We start from the raw sequence: 23,532 nt of genomic DNA, 5'->3' as shown, positions 1-23,532 counted from the left end.
GTGACCAGAGGGCCAGTGACTCTGGCTGCCCTTTACCTCTCCCCCTCTCTGAGACGTTTTCCTGGGGCTCATCAGAACCATTGGACTTCCAGAATGCCAGTTCCCAAAGCCACAACCTCGCCAAGAAGCCACGAACCCCTCCCCCAGCTACTATTCTTCTTAGAAAATATTGAGATGTAATTGACTTATAACATTATATTAGTTTCGGGTATACACCATAATTTGATATATGTATATAATGCGAAATAATCACAGTAAGTCTCGTTAACATCTATCATCACACAGTTACGCATTTTTTCTTGTGATGAAAACACTGAAGATCGACTCTCTTAGCAACTTGCAAATATACAACACAGTGTGATTACCTTAGTCACCATCCCCAGATGCCATTCTTGATTCCTTGTGCAGTCTCGGCCTCCCGCACAGGCCAGTGGGTCCTGTTGCTCTCTGGCCAAGGTGTACCCGAACCCTTCCCCTGCCCACTCTCACCACCACCTTCGTCCAGGCCACGCTCATCTCCTGCCTGGACAGCGCAACAACCCCACTGGTCTCCCCTTCCCCCCTCAGGTTCCTTCTCCCCACAGTAGCAAGACTGATCTTTGGTTTTGTTTTTTTTTAATCCTCACCAGAGGATATTCTTCCATTTATCTTCAGATAGAGGGGGGGGGGGAGAAATATCGATGAGAGGGACACATCGAGTGGCTGCCTCCCGCACAACCCTGACCAGCCCCGGGGACCAACTGCAACCGAGGTACGTGCCCTTAACTGGAATCAAACCCGCGACTCTGGTCCACAGGCCGACGCTCTAACCACTGAGACAAACCAGCCAGGGCAAGACTGATCTGAAAACCTAATTCAGATCATGTCATCATGCTATGTGACAGGGCTCCTGTCTTACTCATCTCTGTACTCCGCAGACCCCAGCTGCTGTCTGTGGACCTGACGTGAGGTTTCATCTTCACTGACGTACCCAACGCGGAGCTGACTCCTGAGTCAAGCAGACACTTGTAGTTTCCTTGCTCCCAGTGTGTCCAGAGCAGGAAAGGGGATGGAAACCTCCGGGCTCTGCCCCCTCCTCCTGCAGGTCAGGGACCAGTGCTCCCCCCCCCCCCCCCCAGGCAGCTCTGGGCTGCTTCTACTCACATTTGGTGTGCCTGTCACACAGGGCCGACGCCCGCATGTCGCACAGCCGGATTGTCCCTTTGCTGCTGCTGTACACGAAGGTGTTGCAGTGATGGGGGTGGAACTCGGCTGCCGTGATCACCTCCGTGAGCTCCTCCATGTTGGCCGGCTTGATGTCCACAATGTCTGGCACAGAGAGTCAAGGAGCAGACGGGAGCGGGGCAGAAACTCAGGGGTGGTAGGTCACATGTTAACACTGATAATACATGGTGGAGCCTCATCAAAACTCTGAGCAAACAGGCAAGTGCCAAGTTGCATCGACTTTCATTTCTTATTTTACAGCGGTGGTTACAAAACACACCCCATTCCCACTAAATAATTCAATGTATTGGCATCTTTACCCAGATTCCTGGGCTGATAAATAATATTTCCGACAGACTGTAAATCCTGTTCCATGAAATCTCTGAGCTCTTCTTTAATAGGTTGATGATGATGATAATAATAATAATAGCTGCTACCCTTTATTGAGCACTGAAATATAGGTCAATCACTGTGCAAAGCCCATCAGGTACTTTATCTCATTTAATCCTTATAACAGCTCTATAATCATCATGTTTCTCATCCCCATTTTCCAGCGGGTGGAAACGAAGGCTCTGAGTTATGCAAAGTCACTTGCCTCCAGTCACATGGCTACGAAATGACAGCTGTAGGATTTTATCCCAGGTGCCGAATTTGCGTTCGTTAGTAATTATGCAAAATTGATCTTCTTGAAGACATCCAGGGGCTCAAGTCTGTTAGGTGTGGTTTGCTTTAGAGCTCGTGTGGGAGTTCAAGGGTCAGCACAAAGCCCTCCAGTGGTATGGCGAGACAATTTTAGCCTCCTGTGGAATATACCCCTTAGAGTTTATCATCTGTTTCTTATTTTTCTCAGTGTTTTCCTTTCTGATCAAGCATTATGATACGTCTATTTTTAAAGACCACATCCTGTACACTGCAATGAAACATTTGGCCTTTCACGTATGAAGGTGACTTGGCAGAAAACGCCTTCAGCAAGGTGTCTGGTAAGGATGAGGCCTGGGTCGGGGCTGATCCCTTTATACCTGACCAAGAGCTCAAGAGGACCTGGGTGCAGGTTGGGAGACGCCTGGCTGGGGCCGAGGTGCTGTCCGAGGACCCGGCAACTCCCTGCAAAGGAACAGGCCTCGGACGTGGACGCTGCTGTACGGGGCAGCTGACTGAAATGATTCCACCTTCCCTGGACTCGACCCATTTGGAGCCGCCTCTGTAATTGCCGGTCCACCTGTACATCCTCAGGGTGCATTTTTACATCACATTTTTTTTTTTCCAGATCAACTTAAATCGACTCATTTTTCTTTGCTTAGCCTTGTCTAAGCAGTACTTCAGTGTTCATAAAATCATGGGTGTAATGAGCCTAGTTACATTTTTTATAATGCACATGAAAATAAATGTGTAACAATGAAACTTAAGCCATTGATGTGTGTGCCAGGGGTTTCTGTATCCAGGTTTGGAAAACACTGTACTGAATCGACAAGCGGTAACTTCAGACTCACCTACAAGATGGGTGGACGAGATTCTCTGCACTTTTCCTGGTTGGTAGCACAGTCCTCTCCTTAGAGTTTAGATGAGGTACAGTAAATACACTGGTATTTTTAGTTACACCAACACCAACAAAGTGTTCATCCTCTATCAACATCACCCCTGCTGCTGCTACAACCATTCCAGGGTGCAGTTTGTTGGGATGAGGGCTTTGGAGTTGGCCATACCACTCCCCTTCAGTCTCCTCTTACAACTCCTGTTGGGTTCTTTCTAAAATTAACTTGAGGCTGAACTGACATTACATGTCACCACAATCGCCCCCACCAAACCCAGACGCAAGTATTACTTGGGTTCCCCGGATTCATAAAACACTCCCTTTCAATTCAACTGCTGCTAGAGTTATATGTGGCATTGCAGTCGGCCCTACACCCTGGGGAGCGAGAGCCCGTGCCCCCCAGAACGAGGCGCTGAGCTGCAGCTCTGATGTTCTCCCCAGGCCCTGACCTCTGACCTGGCCACGACATGGGGTGCGGAAAGCAGAAGTTGAAGTTCAGCTGTTGTCAGATTTCACCTCCCCCCAGAAAGAGCTTCCAGACCCTGCTGTGCCCATGAGCAGGTTTCTCTTTCCCCAGAACAGGGACAGAAACTTGCTGTCGGCTCTCTCAGCCTCCGCCAGCGTAGCTCTAAACTAAGACTCCATGGGAGGGATCTCTGCTGTGTGTGTGTGTGTGTGTGTGTGTGTGTGTGTGCAGGGGGCACAGCCACAGTTATTTTCTTTTTACCTAAAAATAAAGCCCCAACATCAGAATGTGTGAAAACAAAGTGTCTAAACCCATCTGGGAGACCAACAACATCCACCACCCTCAAGAGCACCATCCTGGAGGTGACCACTGAGTCAGCTGCCTCTGGATCCAGTCTCCCCCATCCCATCCTGGACCTGTCTGCCCAGCATCCCTCACCCTCGAGCGTCTCCCTTTGGGCTAGAGAGTTGTTTGGGTCTGACTACGGGGTCAGGGCATGAACTGTGACTCTGCTCCTTTTTGTAACAAAGAGGGTATTGATCAGGACGAGGAGGAACAGAATAACGACGATTGTCAGGTGCCACATACTGTCTCATTTAACCGTCATCTCAGCCTTAGGAGATCAGCACTGTTAACAGACCCGTTTTCCAGCAGAGGATACAGTGACGGAGGTGAATTACTCAAGGCCATCTGACCAGTAGGGGGCCGAGCTGGGATTTGAACCTAAGTGTGTCCAGCTCCAGAGCCTGGGTTCTGGAGCACATGCCAGCCTACTCCCTGCGGAGTGGCCCTCCCAAGACAGCCTTTCCGAGGGTGGTAAGTCTGGCTCTCCTGGATCCCCCCTGGCTAATCCCCGACGGGGGGAGGGGGTTCTCTTCTGCTTGGGCCTGTGCTCTCTGAATTCACTGTCCACTTTGGGGGCCACGTTCTTCAGGACCACGACTGGGACACAGCCTCACCTAGGATTTTTGTGTCCCATGATATGATAAATTTTGTTTTTGAACCAGAAGTTGGGACAGAAACATAAGGGATTTCCTGAATTGTTATTGAGGGAGAATTTGCTCAGTTCCAGAAACATTTGGGAGATGGAGCCCAGTTATCAAACATTCAGTGGCTGACGGGGCTGATGGGAGAGCGCAGTGCACAGCCGTACATCCAGAAACCCAGGCCCCTTCCCGTACACCGCTCTAAAGGGAGGCACACCTCCGGTCTCTGCGGTTTTGCCCTTCACGTTGGGAAGGAAGGAGAAAGGATATGAGCCATGCACGGCTCCCTGTATTATCTTGAAAATGGAATGATGCATTTTGACAGTCAATTTTTTCTTCCCCATCCTTTAGAGCTCTCTGTCCAAATTATTTCCCTGTTGTCCCAAATAACTAAATGGCAAAAGCAAAACAACATTGGCTTCCCGGATAATATACAAGGCAGACAGCCAACAGATTGCTATTAAATTAACCCTGGGGCTTGACGGATCTGTTCTTCCTGACCCCGACTGCTTATGGCATTCCTATTAACGCGGAGCCCAGGCAAATTGCCTCTGCTAACAAAAGGGGTTAATCTGCCTCTCTGCTAGGACTCTGGAGGCAGCGCTGAGGACAGGAGGGGCACCGCCAGCTTGGCAGCTGAGCTCCATGCTTAGAGGGCAGAAGGTGGGAAGGTGAAGGCACCGCTGTGCCAGGCAGTGGCCTAAAGCATCATTTAAAATAATAATCGAAGACCCTAGGAGGTCACCCGTTAAGAGATGGGCTTAAAACAAATGAGAAGCCAGAGCCATAAATTGCATCAGCAGTGGGGTGAGGGAATGAAGAGGGTTATGGTGAGGTGCTAAGGGGTAGCATGGGCCATGCACAAGTCATTTTCTTTTTTTTTTTTTATCCTCACCCGAGGACACTTTCCCATTCTCTTGTTCAGGTAGAGTGGGAGGGAGAGAGAGGAACAGAGAGAGAGAGAAACATCGATGTGAAAGGGACACATCGAGTGGCTGCCACCCGCACGACCGGCCAGGGCCGGGGACAAACAGCAACCGAGGTACATGCCCTTAGCGGGAACCGAACCCGGGTCTCTCAGGACCGCAGGCCGACGCTCTAACCGCTGAGCCAAACCGGCCAGGGCCACAAGTCATTTTCTGAATCCCAAATGTGGAAAAAGTTTTCTATAAAAAAGTCTAGATTTGCAATGCAACATTATAAAAGATTGGCAACAACATACATACACATCCATGAATAGAAACAGGGAAATGATAAGTAAATTTTGATTCATCTCATTAAATCATTTAGGTAATGAAATTCCAGGTCTGTTAAAAACACAGTATAAAAAATTCTATCTAAAATATGATCATAATGTCATTTAAAAATTATGCTCTGAAAATGAGGAGTTAAAAGGTATGATACCAAATGTCAGTGATAGTTCTAGCTGGGTGGGTCTATACATTTTTTTTTCAATTTCCAGTTATTATCTCCACATTTTCTCTGAATAAGGTCGTAGTATTTTAGGAAAGAAAAAGATATTTTTTATGCTTATTTATCTATCTATGTATCTACCTATATGTATATAATTTTAGGTAAGGAGTGTTAGATACAGATATATACAGTCTGTCCATAGCCACATAAAAAAGTGAATGTGTGTGTATGTGAAAGAGAGAGAGAGAGAGAGAGAGAGAGAGAGAGAGAGAGAGAGAACACAGACAGGAAGGAAATATAGTTATATTTTACAGGGAATTAGATTCTAAGGTAAGCATGTAAGTTACCCTTTAGTAACTCTAGCTTGGGTTCATTCATTCATTCATTCCCCACATACACCACAAATGTTCACAAAAAGTCTGGGTGCAGAGAACACAGCCTGACATGTGTAGCCTGAAATCTAGTAGGGCCACGGTCACTAAATACATATACAGTGTTTAGATAGTAATAACTGCTAAACAGAAAAATAAATCAGGGGAGAGTGTATGTGTGTGTGTGTGCACGTGTGTTTCCTAAATTAAACAGGAGAAGGCTTTCTAGATAAATCAAGAGTTAATTTTTTTCCTTTTTTTCCTTATTTATTTTTCTGAGCCCTTCTAGTTGAGTTAGCCAATATTAAGATGAAGTGGAGGTGTCCATTCCCTATATATACACACCAAAATTAGGTGATGAGATTACAGGTCATTTTATAATCTCTACAGTGAATACATATTATTAAATAAAGATACAAACATAAAAAATCACTTTCCTTGGCTTAAAACCATTCATGAGAGAGCTGGACACCAGGAGTCTCATCTCTATGGGTAAAGTTCAAGATAATATCATGATAAATACTGTGATATATAACAAAATGGACTCAGGTACTTTGGATACAATTTTGACTCCAAATCTATTTTGCTCAGAGAACTTGGAAAAGTCATTTTATTTCTCTGGGTTTCTCTCTCTCTCTCTCTCTCTCTCTCTCTCTCTCTCTCTCTCTCTCTGTCTCTCTCTCCCCTATGGTTTTGCTTCTCTGGTTGAACTCTGATTGGTAACCCACCCTCAGGGTTACATGGTCATAATAACACAGGTGGAGTTTTATATCTTGGCATTTCCAGTGCACATAGTAAATGCTCAATAAATGTTTATGGATTTTACTTTAATTCCTTGTGACCTAGCAGCCTTCTGTAGGCATAGTTTGTAAAAATGCAGAAAACCCACAGCAGGTTAATAGGCCAAGATGCCAAAGTGTGAATCATCTAACCTGTGGCATTCTTAGAAGAGAATGAAATCTGAGCAACAAGGTCAGAACTCGGGGCTGGGGACATGTGCCAGGTAAGAACTGCCATTACCATGCCTCCCCTCTGCACCAGGCACTCTGCTGAGCACGCTACATGATTACCTTATTTATTCCTCACAATAGCCTAGAAGGGAGATGGTGGTATCATCTCCATTAACCGACAAGAAAATTGAAGGTTGGAGAGGTTAAGCAACTAGTCAAGGTCACACAGATCTTAGGAGATGAAGCTAGATGTGAATCTCGTGAGTCTGACTCTGGAATCTGCATTCCCAACTACTACACTATAGTGCTCCGAGAGAGCACTTGCCCTCTCCCGACACCCCGAGACTCAAAGGGTTGGCCCTATGTGTGTGTGTGTGTGTGGGGGGGGGGGAATCCCCAGCCTCCTAAAGCCCTGGGTGTGGCCTCAGGTACAGAGTGTCAGCAGCCACGTAAACAAGGCCTGGGAAAACCCACCAAGGCTGCCTTGAATACACACAGGCCAATGTGCTGGATGTGCCGCTGGAAGGAACGCTCTCCTTTTATGCTAAATACCAGTCTGAGATTGATGTGCACAGCAGCCACAAGGGAGAGAAATCCGCACTAGGCCCTACAGCTTCCCTCAAAGCCCGCCTCTCAGATTCCTACTGGATTCAAAAGCCACTGTCCGTGGTACTAAGAGTGACAGAGCTGAAAGCCACAGGATGAGGTTTAGGGCCCCTTGATCAGGGAATCAACTCGCAGAGGGCCTCTGCTCACAGGGCTGCTACCCCCAAGGTCAAAGACACAGCACTCCAGTTGGTTTCTCCCGGAGGAATCCTCTTTCTCATGCCCAGAGACTGGACTTCTGCTGACCTTTCCAGCCTTGCTTACACCTTGTTCTACCTTGCCTCTGTGGCCTCTAGTCACAGTGGTCTTCTCAGAGTTTCTCCAACACACCATGCTCCCTCCTGCCACAGGACCTTTGTACATGCTGAACCAATCTCACCATACATCTTTCCCAGGTTAACTCACACTCTTCCTCTTTCAGATCTCAACTCAGGAATCAGTACCTCAGCAAAGCCTTCTTTTATTCCCTAGTCTATATCAGGTCTTTAAAAATGCATTCATGGAACCATATTTTCTTTCTTCACAGGACTTATTTAAGTTTGTAATTATATACTTATTATTGGGATTATTGGATGCAAGTCATTCTGAGAGCAGACAGTCTTCTTCTTCTCACTTGCATATCGCCATGGCTTAGTGCAGTGCCTGGCACAAATGAGGTGCCCAGGACACAGTTGTTGTGGGCTGTATCTTTACTTTTACTTGACATGTGTATATTTAATAGGTCCCACATTGGACTAGGGAAGAGCCCAGGTCAACTCATTCTTAGTTCTGAAAGAGACTTCAAAGGATCCTAGGTGTAGCATAGTTTTCATAAAGAAGTAACATCTTTTTATAGCACTTTTCCTGTACTGAAAAGTTAGGGCTGCCTCTTACCCTAGAAAATCACTTATCTAGAAATGAGTTATTGTTGTCCGGATGGAGTTAACCCAGTAAGGCCAGTTAACCCAGTTTGACTACTTTAAATCAGAACTTGCTACGCCATACAGGGACAGCTGTGGATGGAAAGGAGAGAATTCAAGACCAGGGACCACGAGGCTAAGAATGCCTCAGTTTGATACGGTGCTAAACACGAGGCCCTGAACCTCAGAGATCCTGCAAGTATCTGGTAGCTAGGGTAGAATGAGCAATACCTTGCTAAGAACACTCAACTGCAGAACCAAAGGAGAAATTTAGAATCGAGAAGTTGACCCAGATAATGAATTCAGCAGAATTCACCATTCAAACATTCAACTTTTCCCGTTTTCTTGTCCTTTCAATAACAATTAGGATTGTGTTGGTCCCTGTTTATTGATTATTTCCTGAGCAATATCTGTATGTATGTGTTTATATAAACACAATTGGTCAATATTTAAAAACACTTTAAAAATTCTCCCACTCCTATTTGATAGATCTCCTCTCTACAGGTCATGAAACAGAGGCTTGGATAAGTTAAGACACATGGTAAGGTTTACACCACCAGCAAATCACAGAGCTGGGTGAGAACTTGAGGCTTGCTGGACTCGAAGCCTGTGTTCTCAGTAATTCCAACATCACACCAAACATGAGTCTCTGAAGTTATGACTTTTTCAAAAACCATGTTGTAAGACCACTTGTCTTATTATTCACTTAATAATTTTCTTCACATAAACATAATTTGTAATTTAAATGAATTTTTCAGTACTCGGGAACTCACAGTTCCCGACTGACAGTTTTATTTAATACTATTCATGATCATAAATACATAATTATGAAAACATAAACAAGTCCACCTCGTGCTTAGAAGACGTTGCCTACCACCACAGTGGTACTCAGGCCACGCTTTGGGAATCCCACATCACTCCATCCTGAACCATCAGGACTTATAGAAATGGTGCTGAACAACACAAGAGTTAATAAGATGTGCCTGGTGGTTGGTGTTTTCCCGAGGCTGTTTTGAAAGAGGGACGCTCCCTACCCCTGAGGCGACTGCACTTCAGTGATGCTAAGCACAAGGGCCCTAGTTCGTACAGTCTGCTCAGTGCTTAGGGTGGTCTGGTTGAAAATAACTATATAGATATCAGTTATCATCATTCTCATGATGACAGTGATTATTCTACAGATGGCTGCTTTAAGGGTGAATGGCACAGTCTCATTGGTATGCTAACATCTGGCAGGCTGTCTGACATCTGCAGAATATAACCTAAATTGTGCTATTAATATTTCCCCTTTGCATTCTCCCCAAGGCACCTGTCTCCCAAAATGCCTAAAGAAACTTTCCTTTCCATTGAAGGCCTAGAGGCAAAATTCAGGAAACATGTCACCTAGATTGGGGACAGCAGCAGCTCCGAGTGACAGCAGCTGAGCCTGAGCAGATTTCTGGCTCTTGGAATAGATGTAAAAGGAGAAAGGGAACCACCACCCATTCTCATTCTATTAGCAGCTACTCTTCCAGGCAAAATCTGTAGGCAGGTTGTCCCAGGCTCAGATAATATGTGAAGTCAACCCTGCGAGCAACAAAAGCTGCCAGTCATGGTCCTGATGATCAGTTCTGTGTCTCCAAAATTGCTTCTACCTGCTTAAGACCACCTTCTCTGAAAAGCCCTGTGGAGCTACTGAGCACTCTTTTGTGGTGCAGACTAGCTAGCTGTGTTCCAAAACCAGGTTATTTTTTCTTATGCACATGTAGCCAAACTACATTTCCCAGCCTGCCTTGCAGTTAGAAGTAGCCATGTGACTGACTCCTAGCCAATGGAATGCATGCTATTTTAGAACTTAGTTCATAGAGTCTCCTATGTGTGGTTCACCACAGTCTTCCCCCTTTGCTGCCCTGATGCAGATAAACATGATGACAAGATGGAAATAACCCAGATCTCTAAATTGGAGGAGCCAGTCTGCTGATGGGGATGATCAATGTTGGACTTTACAAGAGAAATGATCTTTTATGTGTTTGAGCCATTATGGGGTCTATTTTATATCAGCATATTCAAAGCATTACTCTAACTAATATCCTCTTAAAGTAAAAGCCCCAGGTTAGATTTCATGATTAATGATCTACTAAATATCTTCACTTTGAAGACTAACTAGTACTTCTAAACTTGACATGTTCAGCCCAAATTCCTATATGTCAGAATGTTCTAGGTACTGGGATGTGGGTATGGATCATACAAAGGCCCCTTTTCTCATAGAATTTACATTCGAGTATGGGGAAACCCCAAATATACAAATGAAGAAACAATTTCAAATAGTAATAAGTGCCATGATGATAACAGGGGTAGAGGGTTATTGGGGGCTACTTGGGAGTTAATGGACGTGTCTTTGAGGAGGTGACATAAAATTGAAGTCTGAATGATGACATGTAGTCAGTCATGTGACCTCTGGGGGAAAAATATTCCAGAAAGACCAGACAAATTATTACTGTCGCATGGGTGAGAAAACAGTGGCCTTTGCTAGTGTGGATTGGTAGGAGTGGAGATGAAGAGAAATTAGTTGTTTTGAGATATACTTCAGAGGAAGATAAAGCAGGGCCCACGGGGAAATTGGGTTGGGGTGGGAAGGCTGGTGAGTGAGAAAAAAAACACATTGACTTCTACATCGGTTGCTCATCTGCTTGGGTGTTGAAGTCATTCACTGAGATTTGGGATTTCAAGTTAAGAGTCCGGTTTGTGGTGGGACGGACCACATGATACGTATTGAATAAATGCCTGATTTGTATTATTAAGAAGAGGGTCAATATAGTACAGTAAAAATACTGACTCTGACACTCACTCAGCAATTTCTTTGACTTCTCTAAATTTTAGCTAAATGTGAGTTAATAATACTGACATTACGGGTTGTTATATCAAATACACCCTTGGTGGGTAGAGACTGAAAAGAAGAGTGATAGGGACTTGAGGATTGCAAATCAAGTCTGGTTTCTTGATCTGGATGCTGGTTATACAAGTGTGCTGTGTCTGTGAGAAATTAAGCTATAAAATTATGATATGTACATATCTCAAAATGAGATTCTATGCAAAAGTTTTCAGTGCAGTGCTTAGTACTCAATCAATGGCAGCTATTATTATTTCGACTATTATGATACAATAAAAACAATGTAATGCATATCAGTGGCCCATGTTGTCCATATAGGCCATTTAAGAATCCTTTAACAAGAAGAATAAACTCTTAGCTGAACAGTAGGCCTTATCTTATAGTTGATGAAGTCACATCTTGTTTTAATTCAAGACACCTAAATGCCTCTGCATGAAGGAATTGATACAGAGTTCCAATCCAGAGCTCGGCCTGGCCCACCAGTTGTAATTCCATACTTCCCCAACTTTGTTAGGATGAAGAGTGTCACAGACACCAATGTAACATAAAAGACAACAGTTCTCCACACACGCTAGGTGTTTAGTTATGACTGCTCCTTTCATTCCATGTCCCCCTAAGCCTGCTCTTACCTGAATACTACTGATTCAAGTCAACTGGTTTTTGGCCCCAAAGAAAGGATACTAAAACTTTGATTGGTTATTTCAAAGTTCCATAGGTTAATCCTCAGGTCATCAGCTGACATGTAGGTTTCATAGTCGCTGTTGACGGATATGGAGTTGATGTGATACGTGTGTGCGTTGGCAAATACTCTTCGCGGGGTGGCCTCCACCATCAGGTCCATGGGTCTGAGGACAGGCACCTGGGATGCAAGAGAAAACACATCCTTTTAGGACCAACATTCTGTACTAGGAAAAGGTGTGCATGTTTGGGTCCTTTATTTTCCCACATAAAATCACAAACACATCGAAGGAGCTTTAAGAGGAGAAACAAATCACGTTGTTCCTATTCCTTCTGTTCTTTTTAGTTTCACTCTTTTCTCAACAAATGTCACCAAAACTTGATGGGCATCTTCATCCTTGATAAATTCTAAGCTTTTCTTCAGGACCCTCTAGGTGGTCTCATCTCAGAAGGACTTAGAATCTACTGGGGGTAGGAGGGTGTTCTTGGCATGCAGAACTGTTGTTCCAGATTGTTATTTATTTATATTTTTTATACATGAACACTATTTTAAAAAGGAATTTAAGGGAAAATTTTAGAAATGTCTAGTTGAACTTAGATTTCAATGGATCCTTCATAACTTTGGAGGTCTAGATCCTGTCCTGGCTTGGTCCTTAAACCTTAGGACATTTTGGGAAAACACAACCACCCATGAGTCTAATAGTTCAAATCCAGCCATTCATATAGAGGGCACCCACTGACATCATTACACCTGGAAGCTATTGGTTTATGCTTATCGTCTCGGCGTATCAGGGAACGTCCACTATCACATCTATACTGTCCTAGTTTGAATAATAAAGTATACAGTCATGATATATATACACTACAACTTTGATGGGTTATTTCAGAGTTCCATAGTATTTGTTGAACGAGTGAGTCAGAACACGTGAGTCAATTCTGTCTTCCCCACAGGTCAGAGAATCGGGCAGTGAACAAGTTTCCCACACACGAAGCTCTTCCTGGCCAACGTGAACCAAGCGCTGTCACTCTTCTGACCGCTCTTTGATTCAAGGGCACTTCTGACCACAGCTGGGTGAGCTGGCTCTAAGACAGTGAGTGAGAACAGAGGCCCGAGGCAGACTAAAATACAAACAAAACAGCCACAACACACAGGGTGTGGTCCTTTAACAGAAACAAGATAATGGAAGGACCCAAAGCTGTTTTTCTTTCCAGGAAGTCCTCTCCCCCGACGGAGCCCTCAATAATTTGATACCAGTTAAGACCTCTGCTTCTGAATCTGTTTCAACCCAGAAGTGAGGGACAGAAGGTGAAAACAAAGGTTAAACGTTGTGAGGTGTGGCGCCCTCGACAATACAACCTTTCACAACGCAAATCTCCAGCTCAGTCTTGAAGGAGTTTAGCTTGCTTTTGAGGGAGTTTTGAAATTCAGAGCCAGGTGTCCTCCGAATACCAGGAAAGGGAGGGGATGCAGAGACTCTGCACCCAGGTATGGGCACAGGTTCTAGAGCATAATCCCGGGGATGGCAAGAACTGGGAGACCTGGGCTCTGGTCACCAGAGACAATTCACCTGCCCCTTCTGCTCTCTGGTTATATTATCAGAAAAACAGTGACAATTCCCACTGTGTCCTAATGATCATGAATTAGAATTCTGTTCATGATATAGTTCATGATACAACTCATCATGAATTATAACTGCCCTCTGGTAAACCCTCCCACTCACCCTTCCAGCAACATTTGCTGAGCTCTTTACAAGGTCCTGGCAGGTTCAGCTGGTGAGCAAAACCAGACACAGTTCCTGCCTTCACACAGCTGGTCTAGATGGAGGAAGTAGATATAAAATCACTCATAATCAAATACAGAAAGTGCCCCAAAGAAGAGGTTATAGTGCAAAGAGGGATTGAACATGGTCAGGGCGATCTGTAGAGGTTTTGCTGAGGTAGTACAGATTAGACGACTGTGAAGGAGGAGAAAGGGTTTCCTAGACCAGGAGTGGGAAGAATGTTCTACTCAGAGAAAAGAGCACGTGCAAAGGTCCTGTGATAGGGTTGAGTAGGGCAGAAATGAAGGATCAATAGGTCATTCTGTATGAGACAGAGAGTGATGGGAATCATGGTGGAGGTACAGTGACAGGGTAGGTAAGAGGCAAACCCTGAGAAAGGTTTTTGCCATTACCCTGAGAAATGGGAAGAAATAACAATAGTTTCCAGTGATATGATCAGGTTCCAAGTTTTTATCAAACCATTCCTGATGTACAGTGGAGAACAAGTAGAAGATGAAGGAGGTAGAATGTTAAAGAGTGAGGTGATAACATTATCAAACACCAATGAGGGTATGTCTTGAGTTAAGGCTTTGTAATGGATTAAAAAAAAAAAAAAAAAAAAAAAAAGATTTTGCCCTTAGGAACTCTCCCTGCAGATATTTATTGGGCTTTTACTACATTTCAGTCATTCTTCACACATCATCTCGGGTAATTCTTTCATCAACTCTGTGAAACAGGTATTAGTACAAAGTACTATTGCAAAGGGAAAACTCAGGCTCAGAGAGGCTAAGTCACTGGCCCAGGGTTGCCCAGCTATTTGATCCCAGAGTCTACCCAAGTGCAAAGCTAGTGCTCTTTCCACTGTATCACACCACACTCAACTGTCATACATAGCAGGAAGTGACAAATGCTCAGTAAATGACACAGGTATGAAATCAATTGTATTACTGATAGTAATAATGATAGTGGTAACCGCAGAGGTCTGTGGTTGAGCTGTCTCTAGAAACTCATTTAGGTGTTGTCGGTGTTCATGATCTTTGAATAGAGTGTCTACTCTGTGTGCTTTCAGAAACACGCCTTGCTTTGGAAGTGGGTCCTAAAGCTCCCCACCTGGTGCTTCTGAGTGCTACCTGTTTCCCCTGCCCACCCTCCCCCACCCCCCCCCACCCCCGCCGGCCGCAGAGCTCAAAGCAGGCTCCCTAGGGCCGCAGAAGAAATGGCATCTGCGAGGGCTTCCCGGGGCTCCTCCTCAGCTCTGGGCCTGTCTCATTACTGCGCACTGTCTGCAGAGGCTGCCTGTGCCTGTGGTGACCGGGAAGGAGCATGACAGCCAGGATCAAGAGGAATACAAAGTGGGAACTGCCAGCCCAGAGCTTTGGCTTAATGTGATGGGCCTGCCTGCTAATTCAGGCTGACACGTTCCATGATGGACCACTTAATGGGCAAGGCTCCGTGGAGGTGTCTGGGGAGGGAGCCTCTGATGCTCTGCCCAGATAGGCCGGGTGCTGCATGCCACGCGTGGCACCCCAGCACCGTTCTGTGCCCAGGGCAAGGCTTGTCCTCTGCCAGTGACACCCTCACAAGAAGGGAGAGGGAGGCTCAGCTGTTCAAGCTGAATGGGATGACTGATGAGGGGGCCCTGTTGGGACTGTGGTTCCCATGTGCTCTGGCCACGTCCTCCTTCCCGGGCGAACAGGGAGAAGAGGGGACATTGTGTTGGCCAGGCGCATCCTATGTCTACCTGGAGAGGTCAGGGGAGACCTCAAAAAAGGAGAGACTACTAAACAAGGCAGGACATGGAGGGTTTGTGGGAATCTTCCAGGCAGAAGTGGGGGAGGGGGAGGAGAGGGAGCTGTGCTCTCGTCAGAGGGACCAGCATGTGCAAAAGCTCAGAGGGGAGAGTGCAAAGTGTATATGGGCAAATGTGTGACTCCTTGTGTTCTGGGGCTAGACGTCAGTGAATAATTATTCACTCAATAAATACTTACTATATCAGACATCCTCTATATCAGACATGAAGAAAATCTGAGTTGGGTAAGGGGGTAGAAAAGAAATAGTGTGCTATTTGAGGTGGGGTGGCCTCTCGCAGGGGATGACATTTGCGTAGAGACCTGAATGAAGTGAGGGAGGGAACCATATGGCTCTCTGGGTAAGAGTGTTCCAGGCAGAGAAAACAGCACATGCAAAGGCCCTGAGGTTGGAGCACGGTTAGAGTGCAGGAAAAACAGCGAGGCACCTTTGTGGCCGGAGAGAAGTGAGTAAGGAAGGATCGTGGTAGGAGAAGATGTGGGATCCCAGTCAGGGCTGGATGTTACTGGGAAAATAAGGAAGATTCAGGGAGTCACAGGTGGCTGCCCATTACTGACTCCCCTTCCTGTTAAAGACGTTCCCTCCCTCTTGTGCTCTCTCCTGTACCTCTCCACCCCTTCAGCCTCTCCCCACCCCTTTCATTCTTTCTCCCTCAGCTTCTTCCTCATTATCTTTGCTGCCTCCCCTCCCGGGAAATCCGAGATCATCTTTCACTTCCCAGAACCCATTTACTAACAAAATGAATGTTGCTGTCACATGGCTTATTTGGTGACTACGCTGGCGATTCTTCACAATCTTCCCCAGCAGCCACACGGGTGTCGGTGTCGGCCGCGGGTCAGAGAAACCCCCCTCAGAGGCACACAATGAAAGCTGAGCTGAATCCTGGAAGTACCCGAGGCCCCCACTTTAAATGACATCTGTGCAAATGCACAGCAGGAAGAGGCTAGAGGTGAGGACTCCAGCGTCTTCGTGCCCTGCCTCTTCACAGAGGAAAAACAACAGCTGTGTTTACCATGGCAACCTCCACCACCCCAGCAAGGCGACAGATTCCAGGCAAGACTCTGACAGAGGGGAGCTGGCCAGATAGGAGCTGAAGAACAGAGCGAAGACGGCGTCATGGAGAAGGACAGAGGGAGGTGGCCATCTGCAGAAGTGTGTGATGGATTTTTAGCTGACCAGTAACCCTGGGTCAAATCTGATTGGGTTCAGCAGACAAACACTTGAAAACCCTGAGCTGTTAAGTACAATAAACATAATCAACATTGTGGGGTCTTTTGGAAAAAAAAAAAATGTTCTTCATTTAAATCCACGCTCACTCCACATCTCCTTGAGAGGGCCAACAGATGTTCCCTACCACCCTCCCTAAATAATTGAGATTATTTTATACTGAGACTAAGAGGTCATGGGGTTAGGTGCGCTCCATGTCATCGATTAGGAAATACATTAATAGAAAATGTATGACCCCACAGGGACCCAGGAAAATCCTTCAGTAAACATTTATTGAGCATTTACTATATGCTAGGCAGTCACCACACAGAGTATCCGTAAGAAGCTTAGACAATACCACCCCACACCTCTTGTTCTTGCTCATAACCAGCCCTTTTGGGAAGCTGCAACCATGGATACACTTTGATCTAGAAAAGAAACAGATGAGGGCTGTCCCCCTCTTCCTGGGTGCAAGAAAACCTTGAAACTGGTGCTCTGGGACCCCAGGCTTGAGGCCTGGTGGAGAATATGGGGTGCTTATACCATCCCATCAAGAGGCACTAAATGGATGAACAGGTGGAGAGGCTAGAAAGTTCCAGATTCCAGCCTCACTTCAAGTTTGCCATCTTGCCTTTCCTTGTACTTCCTTTAAGGGACATCCTTTGTGACTCTCCAGTGACAATTACCGTAGGTTTGGGATAAAGCCAATGGCTAAACAGCACCCAGACTACATCGTCAAGGAAGGGGGGGGCAGTCACATTGAAAATGGGGAAACATTAGGTCTGGCTTGTAAATGTCCCTGTTCCAAAGCAACACAACTGAGCGGCACAGTGTGGCTATTGCAGACAGGGGTGTGTGATGGCTTCCTAAGGACTGGGACAGTTTTTTTTTTTTTAAGTCCTCACCTGAGGATACTTCTTTCCATTTATCTTCAGATAGAGTTGGGGGGAGAGAGAGAGAGAGATCGACTGGTTGTCTCCCGCACGACCCCATCTGGTGCTGGGGACCAAACCGCAACTGAGGTACGTACCCTTGACTGGAATCAAACTCAAGTCTCTTTGGTCTGCGGGCTGACACTCTACCGCTGAGCCAAACCAGCCAGGGCAGAACTAGGAACAGTTTTAAAGAAAACTTTCCCTGTTTCTAAGTTCCATATATATTCCTTCCTAAAACCAAATCATGTCAGGAGACACCCACAATCTAGATTCTCCTTCTCCTCTTTGCAAAAGAAAGAAGACAGACCCTCACCCATCCTGAATCTTACTATGGGGGTGCACTGTCCAAGGTATGAACACTTCTGGGAGGGACAATTGGCCGATACCTTGGATCAGGGCCCCACAAATGTCCCCACCCCTAGCTCATTATAATAGGAATTTCTAATATAATTGTACTTAAAAAAATTATTTATTGATTGATTTTAGAGGGAGAGGAAAGGAGAGGAAGAGATAGAAACATCAATGAGAGAGAACATTGATTGGCCGCCTCCTACATGCCCCCCACTGGGGATCAGGCCCACAACCTGGGCATGTGTCCTTACCGGGAATCGAAACGGCGACCTCTTGGTGCATGGGTTGACCCTCTCAACCACGGAGCCACACCAACTGGCCTTACTTTTTATGTTTAATCTTTACCTGTCAGAATTATATGTTTATGTTATTTTGGTCAATTTCATTCTACTCATTTTAGAGACAGTTATATCCACAAGAAAATTTTAAACTCTTATATATACATGGGAGGAAATTCTATTTCTGTTGTAAAAAAATATCAAAAAAGCTTTTAATGTTTCTTTGGGGGAAGTGCAGTGGAAATACACATTAAAAGGAGCAATATAAAGTTCTTTAAAATAATTTGCTCATATATTCTTTTGATGGATATTGGTGGGTATCCAGTCACGCTGATATTTACATTTCACTGGCTGCATTAAAAAGGCGATATGACAGTTTTATTCTAAACTGCCTATGTTCAATATGCTCCTGAAATCACATTCTCTGTAATTATTTAACATTACCACAGAAATACTTAGTTGTCTATATGAAAGTGCTCAGGAAGTTTTATGGTTTTGCAAAATTCTTTTTTTTTTTTAATCCTCATCCGAGGACATTTTTCCATTTTTTGTACAGACAGTGTGGGAGGGAGAGAGAGGAAGAGAGAGAGAGGGAAACATCGATGTGAAAGGGACACATCGAGTGGCTGCCACCTGCACGACCAACCAGGGCCGGGGACAAACCGCAACCGAGGTACATGCCCTTAGCGGGAACCGAACCCGGGTCTCTCCGGACCGCAGGCCGACGCTCTAACCGCTGAGCCAAACCGGCCAGGGCGCAAAATTCTTCTAGGGGGTACACAAGCACAGAACTTGAAGCTGTTATGATGTAAGAGAATTTCTGGAGTCAGGCATCCTGATGGACCATTTCCCTAGCACACGGCCTTGGGCTGGTCACTTCTCTCTCCACGGCAATGCGCCCTTCTGCAATGTCAGAGATAGCAACTCTCTCAGTAGTTTGTTGAGGACACTGAGCACAGGGCCTGATACACACCATCCGACAAAGAAACATTCCTGGAGAACTCACTTTATGCCAGAATTGTGCTAAGCACTTTGCCATGTTATTGAATCTTCACAGTGACCTTAAGAGGCAGGTGCGGATACTGTTCCCACTTTACAGATGTGGATCCTAAAGCAAAGGAGGTCATGGAACTTGCTCAAGGTCATAAAGCCACTAAGTTGTGGGGCTGCCCTTGAACTTGGCAATTTGGCTCCAGCCCCTATGAGAACAGCTGTTAGAATTTTTACCATTGATTTCCCATTGTAGAAAAACGGTCCATTTTGAGAGATTGCGTAGGAAAGATTTTCTGACTTTTTCTATGAGCTATGGGGTTTAGGCATCCCTTCCACATACCTAGGGAATTCTGTCATGATGACAGAACTTAGCATTAAGTTCTAGAACAGCATCTTTGCTAACATAGCTTCCCTCAGGAGAAGGGCGGGTAGAATGATTGGTCACTGGGTAGCAATTAACTACATTGGAAAGAAAACAACAAAAAATGCTGCAGGCTTCTCTGGTTAGGAAAATAGCTTCTGTCCACATTGTCATGAAAACCTTGAACAATATGGTCATTCATCCAATTATCAAACCAACCTGGGGGGCAGAGCCTGGCATTACATGTACCCATTATTAAAGGGTAATTCAGTGTAACAAACCAAATCGAGTATGTACAAAGACTGTCAAATAAAATAAACCACTAACAAATTAAATTACTTTCCATTTTCAGTGGGAAAAATGCCAGTCATTTTTCATTTTTAAAAATATGCATCTTCATCCCATTTTAAAAAAAAAACATGAAAAGAAGCATTTAAATGCCTCTTGTGCTGTGTGTACTACGGTTGATTTTCCACAGGCACGTCCCTCCTGGTCCTGGGGCATTTTCTCTCAGGGAATTAATGAAGCATCAGAGAATTAACAAGCATCAAAAAATTTGTTCCCTCCTTGGATCAATGGTGGACGGAGTTCAAAACGCAAGAGAGAGAGGTTGGCTCTGGCTTCCTGCGACACATCTGAGCTGTTGTTTTCCGAATGAAACTGCCACTCAACAGCACCCTGCCAAAACACCCGGGAATCCTATCCAAATAATAAATTTGAGATTTCCCCAATCACACCCTTCAACAGCCTCAATATGTCCCTGGTTTCTTCTGTTACTGGCTTTGTCATAGAGATAGAAATAAACCTGAGAGGAAAAACCCCTTCAGATCAAGTCAGGCTTTGTGCTGCAGGTTCATAAACACCTTACAAATATATTCCTACATTTGACCAACATTTATTAAGGGCCAATCACTGCTCTAGGTAGTCCATTCCGGCGTGAACAGAACAGGTTAGTGGAGGCACTTACAGAGCAATGGGGAAGAAAGACAATGTCTCCGGTGGACATATTGTTAGAAACTTGCTGATGCAATAACAAGATGTTCATTGTTTCCACAGAGAAAAAAAAACATTGTTTCATTGAAAAAAGCAGGGGCTCTAATTGACATTAGGGAATTGGGTGTACTGTTTAGGAAGAAGCCACAACTCACCTCTGTCAGCATCCTCTGACTCAGTGGTTCTTAACTGGGGGTAGTTTTGTTGTGTGACAGTCTGGAGATATTTTTTGGCTGTCGCACGGGGGGGGGGGGGGGGTATGCAACTAGCATCTAGCAGACAGAGGCCAAGGATGATACTAAATGCCTCATGATGGACAGGGCAGCCCTCAGCAACAAAGAATGATCAAGCCTAAAATGTTGACAGTTCTGAGGTTGAGAAACCCAGCTAGTCTAAATCTAGGGTGGATAAAAGAAACCCATTATTAACTTCCACAAAAGGTAGCAAAAAGTTCCAGTTTATAATCATAAAGATGTCACACACACACACACACACACACACACACACACAGAAGGGTGGGGGAAGTGAGACAGCGACAGAAACTTTCCCCCTATTTCCAGCTACAAGAACAACACAGAATCCATACAAACTGCCTGGGGAATTAATATATATTTTTATAACCCAATGCAAGATGGTTTTTATGTCAGACTAACAATTTCATGCTCCCACTGTCTTTGACTTCTTTTGGCCTCTCTATGGAGAAGAGAGAAAAAATATCTTCCCCTCAGAAGATAAACTTGCTATCTAATTAGCAACCCATGCAGCAGCCTGCAATTCTGCCAGTTTTATCTTATTTTTTCTCCCAGATACTTCCATTTTCTGCCAACTTTGTTATTTCTCAAAACGTATTTCCCCGTTCACTGCCTTTCCTGTTATTTCCCTTGATGTTTCACATTGTGTGAATCTACATGAAAAAAAAGAGACATCTTAAAGCATCCCAGCAGAGGAAAATGTTGATTAATGCTCATAGGTGGGGACGAGGGTGGGTTGGGAAGAGACAGTGGTTTAATTTTTGGTTAGCATGGTTAAGATTAATCACAAAAATTGTTTTGTTTTTCAACTGCTATTGATGAAAGCATTTCTAAAAGCTGTTTGCACACATTTTCCTAGTAGTGATTAGGTTAAATATCACTGAAACTTTGATGACCAAACATCAACAAGACCTCAGGAGTAGCTTACAACATTGTATCATTTTTTTCAAGAATATAAATACAAAGTTGATATTAACTTCAAGAATCTCAGAGTTGGACGGTACCTGGGAAGTCATTATACTGAAAAGGTATGGATGCATACAAAGATGCCTTTACCTCTAAGAACCTTGAAACATGATCCTTCACAGATAGGAACAAAGCTAGATACATAGCTAAATGGTGTCAGTTCTGCCTCCTGCCAACAGATGGCGGTAGTGATTACTAGTAACACTCCGATTTAGGACCAAAGTGAATGACCTCTCAGTATTTCTTGGTCTGGTTTCCATCCCTGGATGCACATTAGAATTAAATGAGACCTATTATTAAAACTGATGTCTGGGCCCCAACACTGATCAGTTAAGTCAGAATGCCTGTGAGGTGGAACCCAAGTACTGGTACTATTTTGAAAGCCCCCTAGATGGCCAAGAGCCAAGGCTGGGAGCCAATGCATCTGAGGGGGTAAACAGGAGGGTTTCCATACAACAAATTCTGAACAGTGGTTATCTTTTGGAGCATGAGATTATATGAGTTTAAAGTTATTTTTATAATTTTGTACTGATTGAAGTTTTTATGTTACAACACATAAAACTCTAATTAAAAAACAAACAAAAAGGAAATCATTTATGGAAGATAAAAATGACAAAAATAGGAAAATGATTGAAATAAAAATGACAAAAATAGAAAAAGGTTTACTATTTATAATATATAAAGAGTTCCTAAAAAATGATAAGAGATAACTCAATAAAAACTTGGGCAAAGGATATAAATAGAAAATTTAAAGAAAGTGAAAAGCAAATGACCAAGAAATGTATAGGAATATGCTCAATCTTATTTGTGGTCAAGGAGATACAAGTTAAGATTTTTCATCTTAATTTTATAGAAGATTAATTTTATTATATTAATCTTTTCATCTTTTATCTTTACTTATAAAAAACGAACTCTATGCCAGTCACTGTCCTAAGTCTTTTATAACTATTTATTCATTTAATACTCACAACAATTTTATGAGATAGATATTCATATTAGATCTCTTTTTACAAATGAGGATAATCGAGACAGACAACAGTGATGTGTCTTAGCTTCAATTCACAAAGCTAGTGCTTGTGGGACCTAAGATAAGGTACTTGGGTATTGTAGCCAAGAGTGTCCTTACCCTTAATCAATATACTATGCTACTTGGATGGGCAAAATTTACAATGACTGATAACACCCTATGCTGGAACTAGTATGAGAAATGGGCATTTGCTGGTGGGAAAATGAATCACAATAAGATTTTCAGAAGGTGGTTTGGAAATGGCTATTAAAACAAAATAAGGAAAACATCTTTTAACTAAGCCAATCCTATGTTAATAGAACCTATCCTACAAAAACAAGACATGACTTTGCGATAATATATGTCTGAGAACACTCACTGCAGTGTTCTTAGTTACAACTGAGTTGTAGCAAATCTGAAAACAACCCAAATGTCTATCAGTGGAGAATAATTTAATACATTATAATATGCCCGTACTTTGGAATATCTGCAGGTATTTCAAAGAAGACGAATTGACCTGGAGGGATGTTTATATTTCCGAGCAGAGATAGCCTGATCACAACTTTGTATAAATAAAACAAATCATGTTCATCCATTAATGTTAACATGTCTGTGTGTGCGTACAGAAAGGTAAAGAAAAACACACATCAAACT

General features: G+C 44.1%; 1 protein-coding gene across 2 annotated transcripts in view; it reads right to left on the bottom strand.

Moving 5' to 3' along the window:
- Positions 1 to 23,532, bottom strand: part of PPP2R2B (protein phosphatase 2 regulatory subunit Bbeta) — a 301,174-nt gene that overhangs the window by 38,790 nt on the left and 238,852 nt on the right. For both annotated transcript variants that reach the window (XM_036240945.1, XM_036240944.1), the window contains exons 5-6: positions 11,973 to 12,150; positions 1,144 to 1,308 (exon numbers count right to left, since the gene is read on the bottom strand). In XM_036240945.1, the coding sequence (XP_036096838.1) occupies positions 1,144 to 1,308; positions 11,973 to 12,150 (343 nt within the window). The remainder of the gene's footprint in view (positions 1 to 1,143; positions 1,309 to 11,972; positions 12,151 to 23,532) is intronic.

The sequence above is a fragment of the Molossus molossus genome, unplaced genomic scaffold (genome assembly GCF_014108415.1).
Source record: "Molossus molossus isolate mMolMol1 unplaced genomic scaffold, mMolMol1.p scaffold_m16_p_4, whole genome shotgun sequence".
Taxonomy (NCBI): domain Eukaryota; kingdom Metazoa; phylum Chordata; class Mammalia; order Chiroptera; family Molossidae; genus Molossus; species Molossus molossus.
The sequence above is the reverse complement of the archived record's forward strand: the minus strand, read 5'-3'. Positions and strand labels throughout refer to the sequence as shown.